Source organism: Trichomonas vaginalis, chromosome IV (genome assembly GCF_026262505.1).
Source record: "Trichomonas vaginalis G3 chromosome IV, whole genome shotgun sequence".
Classification (NCBI taxonomy): domain Eukaryota; phylum Parabasalia; order Trichomonadida; family Trichomonadidae; genus Trichomonas; species Trichomonas vaginalis.
This window is the reverse complement of record NC_067206.1, coordinates 6,821,468-6,841,670: the sequence shown is the minus strand read 5'-3', so window position 1 is coordinate 6,841,670 and position 20,203 is coordinate 6,821,468. Positions and strand designations below refer to the sequence as shown.

Below are 20,203 nucleotides of genomic sequence, written 5' to 3'. Positions count from 1 at the left end.
AAAAACCCCCCGAAAAGTAATTTCGCTTTTCCGACCTTCATCCCTGATAAAATAAATATTTGTTCGTAGGTGAAAATATCATACCACTGATAATAACAAAATTCCTTATTTATTTTCTCGTCCAATAATTTTTCCGTATATTAATTGAATATTTTCAAAATAGATATCTAAAAACTATTCATGGTGTTAATTAGTTTTACCGGAATGGCAAAAATTCGATTATTTTTTTACAATTTAAAATATAAATGAGTGGTACTTCCCTCCCTCTTAACATGCCGGAGTGGAAGGAATATTTTAAATATTTAGAATCCTCTATTGAAACTGCCATGGATGAATCTTCTTATGGTATTAATAAATTCCTTGTTATTCGCGAAGAAATGGAAAAATGTTACAAAGGAATGATTGCGAAATCGAAAAACCTCCTTACAATCACAGAAGTTCCGTTCCTTCTTGAGTTTGTTAAGACAGGATCAGCTTTTCTTGCTTTAATTCTCAAATATCAAAATCCAAATTGGATAAAACACATTTTATTTAAACCACTCTCAACGCAATACACAGAATTAGCTCAAATATATACATCCTTTTCAACTTCAGCAGCTTTTTTAGAAAATACTTCATTTATTGACATAGATAAGCTTCAGCATGCTCATAACCTCGACTTAATCATGCTAGAACAGTCAATTACCTCTTATTTATCCAAGCAACCGAAGCAATCTAAAATTACTGATGAATTAAATTTTGTCGTAAACAAAATTCATCAAATTCTTAGACCTCCAGCTGAATCGAAGACATCTGAGTCACAAGGCATCATTAACCACTCAGAATTTACAAAACAAGAGCAAATTGGCGCTGGAGCTTATGCAAAAGTTTTCAAAGCCATTTTCAATGCTACAAACGAAACCATAGCCATCAAAGAACTCACAAGAATCGATATGCCACCAAGAAAGCTTTTTACATTGAAGAGAGAAATAAATTGTTTGATGAACTTAAATCATCCAAACTGTATCAAGTTTTACGGTGTTACAGTCATTCCACCTTTCTCAATCATTACGAAATTCATTCCTCACGGCTCTCTTTACGATTTACTTGTAAATAATCCCGATGATTTGACTCCACTACGTAGAATGAAGATCGCAATTGGCATTACTCGTGGTCTAGAGTATCTAGATCTTGTTCACGTACTCCACAGAGATATTAAGCCGCAAAATATTCTAATTGACGAAAATGATCACGCAGTTCTTTGTGACTTTGGTCTTTCCCGCTCTTTTGGACCAAAGATGACTGCCGAGCTTGGCACAATTGCTTACATGGCTCCAGAACTCATGGGAAACTCATTTACCAGTTATGATTCTTCATGTGACACATATTCCTTTGGTATTCTCTTATACGACTTGTTAATGGGTCCAGCCAAGTACATGCAGATGTTCCCTGTACAAATCGCGATGAGAGTCCTTAAAGAAAAATACAGACCAGAATTACCAAACGATAACCATTCATTTTGCGAGTTAATTACACAATGCTGGTCCCAAAACCCAAGAAAACGTCCTAAAATGTCCGTAATTCGCAAAAAACTCGAAGATGGATCTGCAATTTTGGAAGGAACGGACTACGAACAACTAAAACAGTGGATTTCCGAAACAATGCCTCAGCACCAAGCAGCTCTCAACCACGCAATGGAAGTTATAGAGGCAAGAGACAAATCTTTGATAGATAAAATCCATACAATGAATCCTATCGATCCAACCGCTCCTATCGTCCTTCAGAAACTTTTCCAGAGCGAGATACCGATTTCCCTTCAACTTCTCGACGACATCTTCAATCTTATCAACCAGACGAAGAGCGAGGAAGTTTCCTCAATCGCTGGCGACATTTTGAAGGTTTTGTTGACAAAAGATGACATTGAAAAATACGTTACATGGGATCAAATCTTCGACAGATGTCTTGAAGTCTCCAAAAACTCTCCCGACTTGAGTTTGGAGTGCGTCAGATCCTTCGCAGAGAGATTCGAAGATCCAATGCCTCAATTGGCAAAAATTGCAAATTTGCCAAGTAGTCACTTTTCTATCGATGTCATTGAGATCATTTTGAACTCAGATGAAGAGAAATTAAATCCCATTTCAGTCATGGATTTATTCGCCCAGAAAGACGTGAACTTTTTGACATCGTTGTTCAGAGCTGTTTTGAATGTTTTCGGACCATTGGATAATTTGATGCCTTACGCGACGAATCTTCCTCCTTTGCTCGCAATATACTTGGCATCTCTGGCGAAAAGAGCAAGAACTGACTGGCAGGGAGTGTCAAAACTTCTGAACACTTCACTTATCACTTCAGATGACAAAGATTCAGATGAAATGTCAAATTCGATGAGTACACAAATTACATCATTTTACGAAGGAGAAGAGAGCCAGTTATGTACGAGTCTTGAGGAGATATTCAATGCATTGCAATCAATAAGATTGGAACAAGTATCTGAGTATTCCGCGGATTTAATCATTTTGTGTTTGATTGGAAAATGCACTGATTTCGTGAAAATCCATTTATATTCTATTTGCGCTGTTTCTGGTTATTACAAAGATCACGATGTATCTGATGAAGTGTGGAGAACTGTTTTGTTTGGTTTGGATTACCCAGAAACAACAGCGTCATCGATATCAGTCATTATGAATGTTCAAGCTGATTCTGATTCAGAAATTGTAAATAATGTTTGGCAAAAATTGATTGATGTCTTCAAACAAACAAAGGATTCGATTTATGAAGATCCAATCATAAGAATGTGTCAACAATCGAATGAATTCGAAGTCAATGAGTTGACAACAGCCCTTTTGACTGATTTCCAGAAGAATGTACAACAAAATGTGAGAATTGCATCATCTTATTCAGGAAAACAAGTTTACACGTTAGGAAGAGATGAATTGTGGCTGTCATTGATGAAAGTTATTCCTAAATGCGAATTCCAAATAGCTAAAATTATTGGAGATTTCTTAGTATCGGTTTATGAACAAGCAGATATTGGTGTCAACGCAGATTTCATTGCTACAGCACTTAACTTCGTTTATAAGGAAGATGTGCCGTTCGAAACTGCAAAACCATTTTTAGATGTGATTTGTAAGCTTTGTAATCAACGAAATGTCTTAGTTTTCTGCGCAAAAAGACATCTCGGTGAGTATATAAAGCAGTTACCATGGAAATACCCTGATGTTCCTGGAGTTCCTGTTATTATTAATAAGTTTTTGTCTGTTATTGCATGAAAATTAAATAAAATAATAATATATTTAAATTTTTTCCCCCAATGGGTACAAGAACATATGATCATGAGTTGGTGTATTAGGCGAGTTGATAAATCTCAAACATGTCTTCATCTTTCATTTTTAGGGGAAAATCCAGAGATCATGAGCGAATGCTTGAAATATCAAGTGCCAGATATATGGTACTAGGGTTGTTAAAAATATCAAAAATTAGCGTTTTGAAGACACCATGGTGTCTTATAATTTTCCCTTCCTTATTGGCGTGTAGAAATCAATGCGCCAATAGATTGAAGAAGAAGAATTGTTTTTCTCTTAATGAACTTTAATCCTTTTGATATAAGAATATTAAAAACATTAATATAATTTCGATTTCGGAAATTAAATTTCCAAATTTTTTGTCGATTTCGGAAATAACAGGATCCCGCATCCAACACGCAACAACAAAACACACTTTTTGGTTCTTTCATCGTTTTAATCGTAATTTATGTAATACATGATTTGGATAAATTTTACAAAAATAGAACCTATATTATATTCTTTTCAAAGATTCTTGCAAATCATCAAAAATAATTGTATTTTAAAAAACGATCAAATTATCCTTTCATTATTTTAAACTTAAATTAGTTTTTATGATTGACTAAAGCAATCATATTTATTCATCATTAAATAAACAAAAAAATAATATTTGAGAGTTATTTCAAAAAAAAACACATTGAATTTATTAATTTGTCTCAATTTCAGTATTATAAATTTTTATAATTTCAATATTTTGAAATACACTTTTTAATATTTCAATATTTATGATATTTCAATGTATTAAGTAGTCTCAAATTGAGCTTCTCAAATATAAGTTGGCCTATTCAAATAATAAAATTAAATAATATTTAAAATAATAAATAAAAGTGATTGAGGTCATAGCAAAACGGCTGTTTCAGTCATTAATTCTTAAAAATAAAAAGGGTAAAAACTAAATACAATGGGTAAAATTCAATAGTGTCTGTGCTATCGTTCAATTTGAAGGTGTCTTTTGAAACCGCAAGACCCATTGAATTTTTGAATAGTGTATTATGGTTTGACAGACACCAATGAAAAAAATAAAATGATATTTATTTTAAATATATAAGATCCTTATATAAAATATAAATATTTTATCGTTTTATTTTCTTGTTTTCGAAATGTTTTTTATTGAAAAATCAATAAAACTAACTCAAAAATAAAATTTTTGATTTAAAGACACTATGATGACACCAGGCAAATCTTCCAAGACACCTATCATATTCAATTTTATTTTTCATATTCAAATGGACTGAGTGTTAACATTTAACATTTTTTGCTAATTGTCGTCAAAAATTAGGCGTAAAGCAAAAATTGATATTTCATATGGTTTTATGATAGATAAGCATTATATTCCCACTCATTATATTCGTAAATTTTGAGGTTTATCCTTCGCTTTTAAGATCATTGAATTTGATTTTTATATAAAATAGTTATATATTAGAAAATAATATGAGTTTATGTGATATTATTTTTCAGAAGATTTCATTCTATATGCCTATGAAAAGTACTCTCAAAACTAACTTTTTCCTAATTATAATTAAATCTAGAATATTGTATTATGCTTAGTATTATTTCATTTTTCTCATTCAATTTAGAATTTACAAATGTCAAAAAATTGAGAGCTGTCACTTTTGATGAATTTCTGTTTATTACAATATACAAAACAGTCGGGCAGAGTGTTAGAAAATTGATTTCAAATTCATGGATTTCAAATAACTATGTAAAATGACTGGCTTTTAACTATAAAATAGACAAATGTGTATGAGATTATTGATGACATGTATAAATGTGATTATATTCTTCATTAATAGAAATCAAATTTAATAATTTGAGAAATGAGGTGAATACATCATAAAGATGTGCGCTTTAATGAAGTGAAATTTCGAAATTGTAAAATAAATATAGTCGATTGGATATTAGATATTTAAATATGGCATTGTACATATTGTAATAATATTAGATGTGGATAAATAGATTGTTGTGCAAGATTACTATGGTTAATGCACAAAATTAGGTAATAAATTAGTCTCAAACTCAATCCGCATGAGGCAATAAAGAATTTTTTGCCTGTGGTAATTTTATGACCATAGAATAACTTCTTGTGAGAGTATCTATGATCATCATTCGTAACTTGGTATATGAAAGATTGAACGACGAGACCGCCCTTATAATTTACTTCATATCTCTTTTGCAAGCATTGTATTTCCTAAATTTCCTGTAATTTAAGCATCAAACTCAAGAATTTGATTAGAATATCATTAAATATGAATGAAAATCAGTGAAAAATGCTTTTATGTATTATTTTATTAATGTATTAATAAATCCTATAATAAATTTTGCTCAGATTTCATGGAGGATATCTACGAGAAAATCTTGCTAAGTATTCCCCCCGATATAATTGAAGATCTTGATACATCAGATGTTGAAATATGCTATGAAACAAAGACTAATGAACAGCCAAAACAAGAAACAGTTAAGAAACCAGTAATCGAAGTCATCGAAGATAAGCCAGAACCTCAGCCAGAAGAGGTTAAGCCGCAGCCTGAAGTTAAACCTGCAGAGAAAAAGCCAGAATTTAAGCCAGATTTCAATGCTCCCAGAGTTGATATGCTTATTGATTTTGGAGCGCCACAACAACCACAAAATACTCAACAAAAAGCTAAAGATGCAGTTGATTTATTGTTTGGAGAAGATTCAAAGAAGTCAAACGATGATAACATTCTTTTATACGAAAAAGATCAAGAAGCATTTGCTCAATTACTATTTAAACTCAGCGATACAGATCTATCATCAACGTTATTTGATCTCTCAAAGAAACATCCTGATTGCGGCTTTTTCCTACTTCAAATTTCTCAAAGATGCGGATTAAGTGTTACTAAACTTCTGAAATCGCTTCCGGCATTACCACAGACTCCAAGACTTCACGATTATCTGGAGTCAAAGAAACAATTCGTTCAAACTTTTGGTCAATTCGAAGGAAACTACAGTCTTGGTGAATTTACGAAAGCCAATAGAACTAACCCACCTCCTCCAGGAAGCCCACCTATCTGTTTAGATGCTATTCGACTTCTTCAAAATTCAATGGACTTAATCATCGCAGCTTTTAGAGATAAACCATCTAAACCATTATTAGATGAATGCCTATCACTTTACCAAGTTATTGCTTACATTATTGCAAAGTTAGTTCAATTTAACATTAATAAGACATTTTTAGAAGCCAAAATCATTCCTTTATACAATAACCAGCATTACAATCTTAAGAAAGCTATAGATTCTTCTAATTTGAATGTTAATTTCCCTGAAGCTTCGTTTAATTTCCAAGATCAAAATATTATTAAGAGACTTAGACCACCGGCCTCTAATATTACACTCCAATAAACTGTATGAAAAATAGACAATATTATTCTTATAATTTCTTTAGAATTCATAAAAATTTATTCTATTTTATGGAATTTTTTAATTTCTATTTAATAAATCTGTGTAAATTACGCAGTTTATCAATTGAATCTGGTCTATCTTTCATTTATTCATTTATTGAATTCAAAATAAAACAAATCGTCAAATAAATGCTAATTCTGATCTACTTATGCTAAAGTTTATCTGTATTGAAACATCCTTCTTTAGCAACAATGATGAAATAAATAGTAAATAAAATATTATCAAAATAAACACTTTATTTGGCAGATTTCGAGCCATCATCGGCTATGATTTGTTCAGCATAATCCTTAACTTCCTTCAGACGTCTGTGTACAAGAACTTCGGCCTCAGAAAGTCTTTGTTGGCAATCTTTGATAGAGGCAGCAACTTCATCCATTTGCTTGTTTAAGCGCTGTTCAACATCATCAAAATTAACTGTAGAATCTGGTCCTGCGAAGCTGACTGTTGGAGGTTTTTGAATTGCGCTATTATCAAACTTCGGGAATAATAAGAAGTCACCATTTAATTGTCTAACAGATGGTAACATTTGGCGAATGTATTGTGGGAGTGTTGATTGCTGAGCAATAGCGTTTTGTCTAAGGTCAAGATAACGAAGATTTACAAGTTTAGAGAACTCTTCTGGTTTAATAGCATTTAGTTGGGAAAGTCCGCAATCTCTTAATGAAAGCTTTTGAAGACTTGTGATTTTTCCAATGCCTGTGAGTGGTACAGATGTATTATCTAAGACTAATTCTTCAAGTTTTGATAAGTTTTCTGTTCCAGCAAGACTTGCAAGCTTGTTTCCGGTTAAATCTAGACGAATCAGATCTGGGCAAAGATCTCCGAGTTTTGAGACATCTGTAAGGCCAAGGTTAGCAAGCTTTAAATTATAAACAGTTGTAGTATCATAGTTTCCTGAGTGAATTTTGACAATCGCTGCTGTAAGCATCGAATTTGAAAAATTTAAAACGTACTTTTAAAAAAAGTGACAAAAATATTTTTATTGATGTTCTGTGAATTCTTTTTGTTATAAAACATAATGATTAAATCCTTAACTGGCGTTCATCGGAGTATTGATGTATGGTACCAATACTTTAGCAAAAGACCCAAAAACATTACTAAGAATGCCGAATGGACAAAATCTGGAAATATTTTTGCAGATGAAGTTCATTTTCAAGGATTAAAGCCAAATGGAGCCATATCTGTTAGTGAATCAAATGTTTTAATAAATTTTTGTTCTTTTGCAAATTGTAGCTCAACTGCTTATGGTGGATGTGTTTCGCATACTAATGGAGAGAGTATCCACCTTAAGATATGCTGTCTAGATTGTTGCACAGAAGATGATGGCGCCTATCTATACAATTCCCTATATGATGAGAAAGACAAAAGAAATTTTATGTATGATTGTACTATTTGTGAAACACAAGCATTGAGTGACTCATCTTTTTGGCTTGAACATAGTAAAATCGATATAAATGCTATGAATAATTCTCATAACTATGCTGATATGAATGCTTTTTGTGTTGTTCAGCCAGGCAAAGAAAACGATGCAAATATCACCTTCTGTAGAATATATAATAATAGTAGTCCATCTCAAGCAATATTTTGGTCTTTTGGGGCGAACTTTGAGATAAAGAAGTGCCAGTTCGTCCAAAATCATCAATTCAGTAACCAACATGGTCTGATCTATTATTATTCCGGAACAGGTGAAATCAGATCTTCAATATTTTTATATAATAAGTGTTACTTAATTATTTCTGATAGTGATTTGAAAGCTTATGATTGTTATTTGAAAAATAATATTGAAGAAGATGATTTATCTGAAAGTTTCATTTCAACTGTTAAAGTACTACCTTTTAATTTTATCAAATTTATTATCAAATGTGGACACATGGAAAACCTATCGATTGTTTGCTTGTATCAATATAGAAGTAGGATTATTTTTATGCTTCTTCTATTATAAATTTCAAATTAAAGTAATGCGGAACATTTTATAAATTGTATCAATGTGATAATATATATAACATTATAAATGATATAGATGGAACATCTGCTCTTTATATTGCAGGGTATAATGAATATATGATATTCCAAAATACTCTTTCAACACCCTAATGGCAGTTCAAATAATAGTTTGTTTCTTGAAAAGTATAAAACTTATAAAATTGTCAATTGTGTTTAGTTATGAAAAAACAGCAAAGTTGAATTATTTCCAGATAAATTGCATCTCTACATGCTGCATAATAAGTATCTACTCGGCATGCGAAAAAAAAATTAAACAAGAAATCCTGAAATTAATATGAATATTATTAAAAAGTTTATTTTTACCCACTGATTTTTTTCCCTCTCTGATTAGTCCAAAAATTTGAAAATTCAATTTTATCAAAAATAAAAGAAATCTATTATATTTTAAATCTACAGAATAGTGTTATATTATTTGAACGATAGTTTTCCTTCTTCAAATTTCCCATCGATCTATTTGTGATTGAAATTCTTTCAAAATTATGGATACATGAAAATATGAAACAAATTTATAGAATAAAAGTAACAGACGGATGTAACACACAGCAAAAATATAAAAAAAGTATACGGCCATTTTTTTTCAAACAATTCTGATAAAATAGTCAATTTTTTGTAATGATTGAAATTTTACATCTATAAAACTCTTAACTTGTATTCATAAGAGTATTGAAGTATGGTACCAATACTATGGAAATGAAGCAATTCCTCAGAACATTACTAAGAATTCAGAATGGACGAAGTCTGGAAATTTATTTGCTGATGAAGTCCATTTCTCTGGATTAAAGCAAAATGGAGTCATATCTATGAGAGACTCAAATATTTTATTAAATTTTTGTTCTTTTTCGAATTGTAGCTCAAATACACTTGGAGGTTGTGTAGGTCATTTCAATGGAGAAAGTATTCACCAAAAAATTTGCTGCATCAACTGTTCCACAGGAGATGATGGTGCCTACCTCTATAATCAGTTATCTGACGAGAAAGGAAAGAGAAATTACTTGTTTGATTGCTCAATTAGTGAAACGAAAGCAGAAAGTGATACCTCTTTATGGATTGAAAAAAGTAAAATAGAAATGAAAGACATAAACAGTTCGTATAATTACGCAGGATATAATCCGTTCTGTGTCATTCGACCTGGAGAACAAAACGTTGCAAATACTACTTTTTGTGATATATATAATAATTCTGCTCCAGGACAAGGGATATTTTGGAGTTATGGCGTATTTTTTGAGATAGTTTTATGTCAATTCTTAAAAAATAGCCAATATGACAATGAAGGAGCTCTTGTAATTAATAATTATGGATCAGGAAAAATTCAATCATCTATATTCTCATTTAATGATTGTTACAAGCTATTTTATAATGGCAATATAAAAGTATATGATTGCCATATGAAATCTAATGATGAAAAAGTCAATTCCAATGATAGTATTGTTTCTACAATTCAATACTTGCCCTATCATTTTGATAAGTATAAAATTCACTGTAATCATTATAATTTCCCTTCGCGTTTATGCATATATCCTCATCAATGTTCAGGGCTTACAAAATTGAATCTATTGTCAATGACAAAACAGTCATAGAACAATACTATAATTTAATAAAAGTTAATTTAGAATTGCTTATTCATTATGGTGCAGATATCAATTCAGAAGATATTAATTGGAAACTAGAATATAAAGATTGAACATGATCGTTTATTTTCTCATAGCTGTGAATAGAATCAATGAAGATGGAAAAACTTCCCTTCAAAGTGCAGAAAATAGGAATGATTTAGAAGACATTTTTCATTAATATACAAAACTGTAAAAAAAACTATTCATGAATTTTTTTTTCAAAATTTTTGAACTTTTTTTGAGAAGAAAACTTTGCCATCATAATTTGCTCCAATTACTATATTCTTTCATTTTCTTAATGAGTGGCCAAAAATCACGAATATTGAATCGAAAATAATCGTATTTGGTTATATATCAAAAGCATGGAATCACCAGCTGTAGAAATCGAATCAATCATTCCAAAACCAGAATCATACGGTGCATTGCCAATCACAGACGAACTTGTTGCTAAATTCACCGAATTAACAAAAACACAACCAATTGCTGCATTAAAGCGCCACATCTTCAATGGTCACATCGGATTTGACGCTGCCATTGAGCATGCCACATCAGGAAAGCCACTTTACATCTATCTTCCAATCTCTCCATCCGATCGCTTGACAACACTTCGTCATGCATTGTTCCTTAACTTTGCCAAATTCCTTCAAACAGCATTAAACTGCTATCTTTTCATCCACGTTAACGATTACAAGGCCTACACACGTGAAACTGACAACATTAAGTACGATGCAGCAAAGAAGTGGACAGAAGAGACAATCAGGGACATCCTTGCCTTCGAATTCAACAAGGAGAAGACAATTGTCCTTACAAATACATCTGCTGTCGCCTTAAATTACGTCATGCTTTGTGATCTCCAGAGAAAGTGCCCACTTGGCGAATTTTTCCACAATTTCTTCACAGACGACAACGTCAATGTCGGTACAATAGATGCCGTCTTCCAAGAAGCTACCTGCGCCATTCCAGCATATGTCGAGAAGATTTTCCCAGGAAAGAAGGACCTTAAGTGCTTAATGTTACTCCGTGCCTCACAAGAGAAGCTTTTCCACTTCGCATGCTCACTCTGCGACAAGATTTCCGCTGAAAAACCATACGCAATCTTCGGAGGCTTCGTTCCAGCTCCACAGTCGGGCCAAAAGATGCCAAAGCTTGCCAAGTTCGCTCTCGGCGCTTCACCAAACGACCAAAACCAAAAGGGCGGCAAACAAAAGAACTCAATTCGCGATTACATGTCAATTTACATCAAGAATACACCAAAAGAGATTGCAACCAAGATCAACAAGTTTGCCTTCTCCGGCGGTAAGGATACAATCCAAGAGCATAAAGAAAAAGGAGCAAATCTTGCAGTTGATATCCCAACTTACTACTTAAAGATCTTCTTAGAGGACGACGCTGAATACGAACGCATTGTTAAGCATTACGGACCAGGAGTTCTCCCAGAAGGAGAAGAAAGAATGCTTTCAGGCGAATTAAAGAAGAAATGCGGTGAAGTACTTGCAAACTTTATCAAACACATCCAGGAGAAGAGAACAGCTGTTACAAAGGAAGATATCGAGAAATGCTACAAATTATATTCTTTATAAATTAAATTAACTATCTTTTATGCTTTATTATAAATAAATTATATCAGCAAACTTCATAAATTTAATGTTTTTGATATACTATTTGTCTTTCTAATTTTATTAAATAAAATTTTCCTTTAATATCTTTTTAAATGATTCAATATTGAAACTCTTAAATGGCCTATCTAAAAAATGGACATTAACATATAGATATTGAATTAAAAATCAAATTAAGAATCATTTTTAAACGAATTTTCCGTATTTATAGTATTATAGACCTTATTAATAATGATTTATTTTAATATTCACTAAAATACATTCATTGAGCATATATATATTACTCTATGAAACATAATAATTTATGATTACAATGGAATTTCCTCATTTATAGTATTATATAGCTTTAAGTTAAAGGATAGTAGTAGTATTTGTAATATCCATACAATGGTTATCAGGATATCACTTAATACCTATTTGCAAATAACCTTGAGTTCAATCTATGACTGTCTCTACTTCAACTCATGCATAATTAAATTTTATAAGTTATTAAAGATAATTTTCTAGTTCTTGCATGTTACAAACAGATTTTTAAAATCCAAATCAATAATGGTTAAATTTAGAGCTTTTTCAGCCGAAGAAAATTTCTCAATATCACTGTATATGTTGAAATTGCAATCACTTTCTTTTGCTCGTGAAAATCCTGTTATAAAATTTTCGTTGCCGTTTTAAATTTACAGAAAATGAGTAAGCCCAGGGCTAATACGACTCTAACTGGGCTTATGATGAGTACATATATAGAAAGGAGTCCATTTCTAATGCGCCCATCAGCCTTTTCTCATCCTAGGCTGAAAATCTCTGACTGCAAGATATCAAATTTTGCAAACAAATTCTTACAATCAAATCCTGGAAATACGATATCATTTAAAAAGTCATATTTTAACCGTTTTACAGATTCCGTAATCTATTTAGATAAAGCTGCCGATAATGCGATTTGGAATACAAACTTTAATTCAAGATCTGTACTTGATGCTGAGTTCAAATGCGTTTTGTGCACATTCAGCGGTATAACATTCTCAGGTAGCGGTGCCGCTATCTTTTCATATAGCTGGAATACTAAAATTTTCACAAGTAATATTTCAAACTGCGTAGTTACGGGCAATGGCGGAGGCCTGTGCGTTCAAGAAGCTGCAAAATTTGTTGTTGATTCAGTAATATTTACATCTTGTTCGGCCGGGGGCACCGGAGGCTGCCTCTATTATACGGCAGATGCAGTCCAATCCAACCTTAGACTCAGACGTATTATCTTTCAAGATTCGAATGCAGGAAATACAGCAGGTGGCTGTTATGTTAGATACTTTCAAGGACAGACAGCTCTCATTTATCTGATGTTTAAGAATTGTACTGCAACAACTAATCCTCAATCGTGCTATGTTAATGGTGATAGCATCGCAATTGAAACAATTTATTTGTATTCAGAAGATAAGACGAGCAATATTAACATTTCAAAGAGTAGTTATGATATTTATACTCTCTCTGATGGTGAAACTAAGAAAATCATCAAAGAACCATCAGCTACATACTCACCTTACAGAACTGCATTCGAAACTCCATTCCAAACTGCTTGGTCAACTGCTTTTGAAACACCATATGAGACAGTTGTTACCACTCCATTTACAACTGCTTTTGAAACACCTTTTAGCACAGCACACACTACAAATGCAATCACTCCATTTGAAACTCCTCATTTTACGACACCATTTGAAACGCCTTACACAACTCCTGCTAGTTCTCCAACATTGCATCCAACGAATCAGGAAACGCCATTCAACACACCATTCTCAACGGCAATGTCAACTGCTTATCCAACTGTTTTCAGAACTATGGAGCCATCTCCAGTTCCAACGAGATCGCTCTCTCCAACAAGATCTCCTTTCCCTCCAACATCAATGTTTACTCCTTCAGCAGAGTTTTCTCCGCAACCAACAGAAACTGCTTATCCAACAGCTTCTGCTACGCCTAGAAGAATACATTGGAGTGCTTTAGGTATTGCTTTGTTGGTGATTGCACTGTTGTTTATACTTATTGGCCTCATAGCAAACTTAATACTTTGCATGAGAATTTACGAAACGTGTGATCGTATCATTGAACCAGAAATGTAATTTTTTGTATATATATATTTATATTAATTTGCTTTGTTGTAAAAATCATGTTGTTTATATCTTTTAAGAAATTCTATTTTTGATTTTATATTGCGTTGTAGAACAAATAAACATTTAGTCACATGAGATTAATGTTGATTAATTTGTGACATCGAAATGGATATAAGCATAAATAAGATGGATTAGTGAGATATTTGCAGTTTACAACAATTTTATCAAATTTGAAAGGTAAATCATTTATTGTATATACAATACTTGACAATGTATCAGACTTTTCAGCATTATTTTTGAAGAAAGAATCATAAACTTTTATATTACTTTTGATAAAATATCGAAGATCTAATTTTTCCTGAGACCCCGTTAAATGATACTAATTCATAACTATTATCATTTTGATTGTTTTTGACAAATTCGCAAAAATTTATTTCAAATGGCATTGAATTACTCCAAAAGAATCCTTGGGAAGGAGTAGAATCATTATATATATCACAGAATGTAAAATTAGCTATATTTGCCCCACCTGGCTTAACAACACAAAATGTATTCATAGCAGCATAATTAAAGGAATTGTTCATATAAATAACATGAATTTTACTATAGTAAATAAAAAAAGATGAATCATCATCTGAAGAAGTATTACTAATTGAGCACGAATTCATGATAGTTCTCTTATCATTAGCACTCGAAATCTCATTATATAGATAGGCACCATCATATTTGGCAGAACAGTTGAAACAACAAATTTTTAGGTGAATACTATCTCTATATTTTTGATTAGCAAATCCACCTTTGTCGTTAGAACTACAGTTCGAAAAAGTGCAGAAATTCAATAAAATATTCGAATTACTAACATAAATGGCTCCATTTGGTTTTAAAACTTGAAAGCAAACTACATTAGCATAAATATTCCCGGAAATTACCCATCTTGGTACCACAAATTAATACTTTTGCGGATATGATTAACGAAATCAAACAATTTATGTGATCATAAAATACAAATAAATGTTTATTTTTGGAATTCCTAAATAGAGAATTTAGCAAGCTAAAAATATATTTGTGTTTACATTTTCTATGCATTGATATGGATACATACAGAAATATGAGGGATCAATATTGTAATATCTGCAGCTTATTAGAAATTTATCAAATTCAAAAGGTAATGCATTTATAGTAGATTTAATACTCGAAGAAAAAAAAAAAAAAAAAAAAAAAAAAGGTAGTGGGGCTTCCAGGCACTTCGTGCCCTCTAGCCCCGAAGATGTTTAGAATATGAGAGAGGTCCTATAAACCGGAGAAAGTGTCATATAAACATCTGTCATTTTACTCAGAATTTTCATGAAATTTACACCAAAAATATATTTTAGGGTAGAAGGGTATATCTAACCTCTTTTCTAACCTCTTTTCTACCCTCTTGAATTTTCATGAAATTTACACCAAAAATATATTTTAGGGTAGAAGGGTATATCTAACCTCTTTTCTAACCTCTTTTCTACCCTCTTGAATTTTCATGAAATTTACACCAAAAATATATTTTAGGGTAGAAGGGTATATCTAACCTCTTTTCTAACCTCTTTTCTACCCTCTTGAATTTTCATGAAATTTACACCAAAAATATATTTTAGGGTAGAAGGGTATATCTAACCTCTTTTCTAACCTCTTTTCTACCCTCTTGAATTTTCATGAAATTTACACCAAAAATATATTTTAGGGTAGAAGGGTATATCTAACCTCTTTTCTAACCTCTTTTCTACCCTCTTGAATTTTCATGAAATTTACACCAAAAATATACTACTAGGGTCATTTACGAAGAAATCTCAACAAAGTCTTTACGATGAAGTCTTGACAAAGTCTTTACGAAGAAGTCTCAACAAAGTCTTTACGAAGAAGTCTCAACAAAGTCTTTACGAAGAAGTCTTAACAAAGTCTTTACGAAGAAATTCATGAAAATTCAAGAGGGTAGAAAAGAGGTTAGAAAAGAGGTTAGATATACCCTTCTACCCTAAAATATATTTTTGGGTCATTTACGAAGAAGTCTCAACAAAGTCTTTACGAAGAAGTCTCAACAAAGTCTTTACGAAGAAGTCTTGACAAAACATTTACGAAGAAATTCATGAAAATTCAAGAGGGTAGAAAAGAGGTTAGAAAAGAGGTTAGATATACCCTTCTACCCTAAATATATTTTTGGGTCATTTACACTCATTTACGAAGAAATCTCAACAAAGTCTTTACGAAGAAGTCACAATAAAACATCTGTCAAAAACCGCTTTTTAACTTCACTTAAAATGCCACGTAAGCTACGTAAGAATATACGTAAGAGGAAGAGAGCATTGAAACATCCAATAGTAAAACTGACACCACAACAACAGTTGCAACAACAAATTATGAATGACCCCACTATGTTGCAACAAATGTCAAGCAACCCTATGCTTTTAAACCGAGTTATAGGTGCACAGAGTGGAGGTTTAAGAGCGGCACTTTTAGCGAAAATGGCAGGCTATGGTGGAGCTGCAGACGGAACAGCCTATAACCCTCAAAGTCAAATGAATTTGAGTTCACTCAAAAATCAAATAACAGATGTCAAAAAGTCAAACATAGACATACAGAAACAAATAAGTGAAAACGAAAAGAAACTAGAATATGACAGACACACAAAGAAACTAAATGAGTTAAACGTAGAGAAAAAGAAGAAAGAAGAACAACTGAAAGAACTAAGTACAGAGGAATATGCGAAAAAAGTGTCAGAAAAAGCAGCAGAAGTAGCAAAAATGGAACAAGATGTTATAAATTTGAAAAACCATACTACTCAATATAAAGTACTGAAAGATGAAGAAATAAAACAAAAAGCCCTGAAGACATATATGGATAGCGATGAGTATAAAAAAGAAGTTGAAGCAAATGTAAAGGCAGAAAAACTTTTACAGTTGCAAAACCAAACCGTACAGTATGAAAACTTAGCACAAGAAAGTAAAAATAACGACGCAGCCATGCAAAAGGCAATGAAAAGCGCAGAATATATAAAAGCTAATAATGACTGGTTAGATGCCCAAGCCAACGCTAAAGCAGCCCAACTTATAGGGTCAATAAGGACAAAAATACAAGCGGATGAAGACAGTTCAAATGAAGCTTTAATGAATGCTGACTTTAAGAATGCCTTCGAAGCTCTTCATAGTAAGGTGAAACTAGTGAACGACTTCTCATCTGGAAAGAAACTGAAGTCTGAAGGTTTCGACAAAGAGTTAAGAGAAGTAGCACAAAATATGACGAAAATAACAGATGCAGCAACGAGACAGGCAGTTCAAAGTGCCTATGACGCCGTTAGAGCAACTGTTGTGAAAAGTCAAGAAAAAGAGTTACAACAGACCAAAACAGACCTAGTAAATGCTTTCTTAAGAACGAAAAGTCAGGTAGGACATTACGCTGCAGATGGAACATATGTGCCAGCTGGTGGAACTTATATACCACCAAACCTCTCAAGAGAAGCACCTGCACCAGGACTACCTAGAACATTTACATCGTCACATGGACACAGACACAGGCATGCACCAAAACCAACACAACAACCAGCACAACAACCAACAGTTCAAAACCCTGCACAACAACCAACAGTTCAAAACACTGCACAGCAACCAACAGTTCAAAACACTGCACAGCAACAACCACAAACAGAGCAAGGACATAAAAGAAGTAGAGAACAAGGAAACCAAGAATTCTTAAAAATGCTTAAGGAAAATTATGGTTACCCAGATACTCTTGACTTTAGTGACAGATATAAAGAAGCTATTAGAAAGTTCAAGGAAGGAAATACTGACCCGAACCTATTTAGCTTTATGGTTCAGCACCAAATGGGATATAATTTCAAACCTGGAAAATACAAGCTCGCTAAGGGATATGATTTAATAGCATATCATCCAAATGACATGGATGAATTTACTCCGAGATATTTGGTGTCAGAGATAAATGATAATTCAACTATCTTCATGAAACGCGTAAAAAATAGAGACGGAACGAAAGAAGAAAGGGTTATGAATGCGGATGGCTTAAATAGGGAACTTGTTAAAAACGGTCTCGGAATATATGAAATGCCAGCAGATGAGGTACAAGAAACTCCACAGGAAGAAGTTCAGATACAACCAGACATGGAAGAAATAGTTCAGCAACAACAGCTAGAAGAGCCAGAAGGAAACGAACAAGTCCCTCCTTTGGAAACTAACTTCACAGAACTAGATGAAGATTTGGAACAGCCGAAAAATCTTGACCCTCAACAAGTGTATGCGGAGAATATGGAATCTTTCCAAGAGTCTAAGAAAAATTCAGCTGACATAGTAGAAGAATATCGAAAAATGTTCGCCGACATACAAAAGACTCCAACATCAGATGAAAATATCCAGCATAGAATGGAAGTACTGAAAGATAATGTACACAAATACAACAACCCTTTTTACTTACGAGCATTTAACGTTCAATCTTCGGATGAACTCGGTGAAAATAAAAGGTTAAATTTCAAGAAAACATATAGAAATGAAACATTGTTTAAAGTTCATTCAGAACCTAACCAATATGGAAACAAACCTACTTTTGTTTCTGCAGACGATGGAACTACAATGAGATGGGGTCATAAAGCTAATCCGGATAGGTGGTTCATAAACTTACAACCACAATTCCAAGATGTTGTAGACGCAATGGAAATGAATGGTGAACCAGATTTAGCTGGTATTTTCAGCGCGGCTTTAATGCCATTGAAAGATATGAAACATGCAGATATTTTGGACCAGTATGAAATGAACATGGCTGATGGAAATATAACACCTGACGTTCTAGAACATTTATCTCAAAGAACTACACAGAACCATAGAGATGGTATATTTGGTGAAGAGTTTAGAAAGAAAGTTAGGGAGACAGAAGGAAGAGAACCTATTGTACATGACCTTGCAAACGAAAGTTTACAAAATGTCATAAAAACTTACTTTGCAGACAATGAACCGAGAAGGGATGAATATTTAAGAAAACTCAAATGGACAGTACCAAATGAAATGTTAGTATTGAAAAACATGTTCCTTGACAAAATAAAACCAACTACAGAAATAAATGACGCAAGACTGAAACATTGGGTAAAAGCTTTCCCATTCACAAAAGATATTATTGGTAACATGGAAAGAAAACCAGAATGGCTACAAAAACATATATTTGGAAACGAGCTTATTCCATATGGACAAGCTCTGTTTGAAGAGCTTGAACCGGAAACTCAGGAAAGAGTCATGCAAACAATACGCGAAGACTCAAATACAGACTATGACAAACTCTTTCTAGGATATAGGTTACCTGAGATGGGCGACCAGAGCCAAAAGGCAAAAAGGACATGGGAAATTTGCAACATACTAGATGAACATAATGCAAAGATGCAACAACTTCAAGCAGAGGGCAATGAAGGAAAAAGAAGAGTTAAAAACTCAGTCAGGAAGAAAGTAAAGCTTGGTCCACGTGGGTTCTATTATGACATATAAATCCAACTATTCTATATTTTTACCCATATGAAATGTACGCCGCTCAGAATATAACGCCAACAGTTTTGGATGCCATGAACGGAAATGTTTCCGAATGGTATAACGAATGCGACAATGCCATTAGAAGGTCAGAAATAGTTCCTGGAACTTACGAATATACAACTGCTGTTTCTTATGGAAACGTAGGTGAGTTTGGAGAAGGTTCTTCAACAACAGTAGATATTGCTTGCGACAGGTTTCATATAATTTCTATTGACAACTCTTTCTTATACGTGGAACAAGACATTGAAATAAAACCTTCTGCCAAGTTGTCTGACAAGAAAGGTTGCAATGGAATTTTCTATGTCGGATACCAATATGCTCCAGAAGTTTTCATGGGATATAAGATATATTCTAACTCTGACTTAGTTCAAACAGTAACATGGGCAAACTATGAATGGTTCGCTTTGAGAAACTCAGTACAACCACAAGCTAGAGAACAAACAGACCAGTATGCAAATATTGAGAAAATAAGAAGACTTGACCCTAACGTTCCAGGAGTTTATGTTAACCTTTCTGGTTCAGATGGAACTGCTGCCACTAAAGTAAAACTGAAACTTAGAGTTCCTTTGTCATCTTTCCTCATCTTCA

At 32.9% G+C, this 20,203-nt stretch overlaps 7 protein-coding genes across 7 annotated transcripts, besides 3 other annotated features; 6 read left to right on the top strand and 1 right to left on the bottom strand.

The window, feature by feature from the left end:
- Window positions 1-245: 245 nt before the first annotated feature.
- Window positions 246-3,669, top strand: TVAGG3_0043930 (protein kinase protein; the record flags this gene model as incomplete). Its single annotated transcript, XM_001306613.2, has 1 exon — window positions 246-3,248. One exon carries the CDS (start codon window positions 246-248, stop codon window positions 3,246-3,248), a length of 3,003 nt encoding a protein of 1,000 aa, XP_001306614.1.
- Window positions 3,670-4,917: 1,248 nt separating this feature from the next.
- Window positions 4,918-4,954: a mobile genetic element.
- Window positions 4,918-4,954: a terminal%2Cinverted (terminal inverted repeat of Banshee-A3 transposon ID:TVAGG3_0043920).
- Window positions 4,955-5,651: 697 nt separating this feature from the next.
- Window positions 5,652-6,680, top strand: TVAGG3_0043910 (clathrin-coated pit assembly; the record flags this gene model as incomplete). Its single annotated transcript, XM_001306614.1, has 1 exon — window positions 5,652-6,680. One exon carries the CDS (start codon window positions 5,652-5,654, stop codon window positions 6,678-6,680), a length of 1,029 nt encoding a protein of 342 aa, XP_001306615.1.
- Window positions 6,681-6,973: 293 nt separating this feature from the next.
- Window positions 6,974-7,684, bottom strand: TVAGG3_0043900 (uncharacterized protein; the record flags this gene model as incomplete). Its single annotated transcript, XM_001306615.1, has 1 exon — window positions 6,976-7,668. One exon carries the CDS (start codon window positions 7,666-7,668, stop codon window positions 6,976-6,978), a length of 693 nt encoding a protein of 230 aa, XP_001306616.1.
- A 1,676-nt stretch (window positions 7,685-9,360) lies between these two features.
- On the top strand, window positions 9,361-12,034 carry TVAGG3_0043890 (tryptophanyl-tRNA aminoacylation; the record flags this gene model as incomplete). The annotated part of the gene is made up of 1 exon (XM_001306616.2): window positions 10,717-11,934. The coding sequence occupies one exon, from the start codon at window positions 10,717-10,719 to the stop codon at window positions 11,932-11,934; it is 1,218 nt and encodes a 405-aa protein (XP_001306617.1).
- Window positions 12,035-12,643: 609 nt separating this feature from the next.
- Window positions 12,644-14,137, top strand: TVAGG3_0043880 (bifunctional inhibitor/lipid-transfer protein/seed storage 2s albumin superfamily protein family; the record flags this gene model as incomplete). The annotated part of the gene is made up of 1 exon (XM_001306617.1): window positions 12,729-14,072. The coding sequence occupies one exon, from the start codon at window positions 12,729-12,731 to the stop codon at window positions 14,070-14,072; it is 1,344 nt and encodes a 447-aa protein (XP_001306618.1).
- A 2,217-nt stretch (window positions 14,138-16,354) lies between these two features.
- Window positions 16,355-16,992, top strand: TVAGG3_0043870 (protein of unknown function, DUF4106 family; the record flags this gene model as incomplete). Its single annotated transcript, XM_051220818.1, has 1 exon — window positions 16,355-16,992. A coding segment is annotated over one exon (638 nt), but the record flags the coding sequence as incomplete, so codon positions are not given.
- A 1,759-nt stretch (window positions 16,993-18,751) lies between these two features.
- Window positions 18,752-19,573, top strand: TVAGG3_0043860 (protein of unknown function, DUF4106 family; the record flags this gene model as incomplete). Its single annotated transcript, XM_051220817.1, has 1 exon — window positions 18,752-19,573. One exon carries the CDS (start codon window positions 18,752-18,754, stop codon window positions 19,571-19,573), a length of 822 nt encoding a protein of 273 aa, XP_051105803.1.
- An 86-nt stretch (window positions 19,574-19,659) lies between these two features.
- Window positions 19,660-20,203: part of a mobile genetic element that runs on past the window's edge.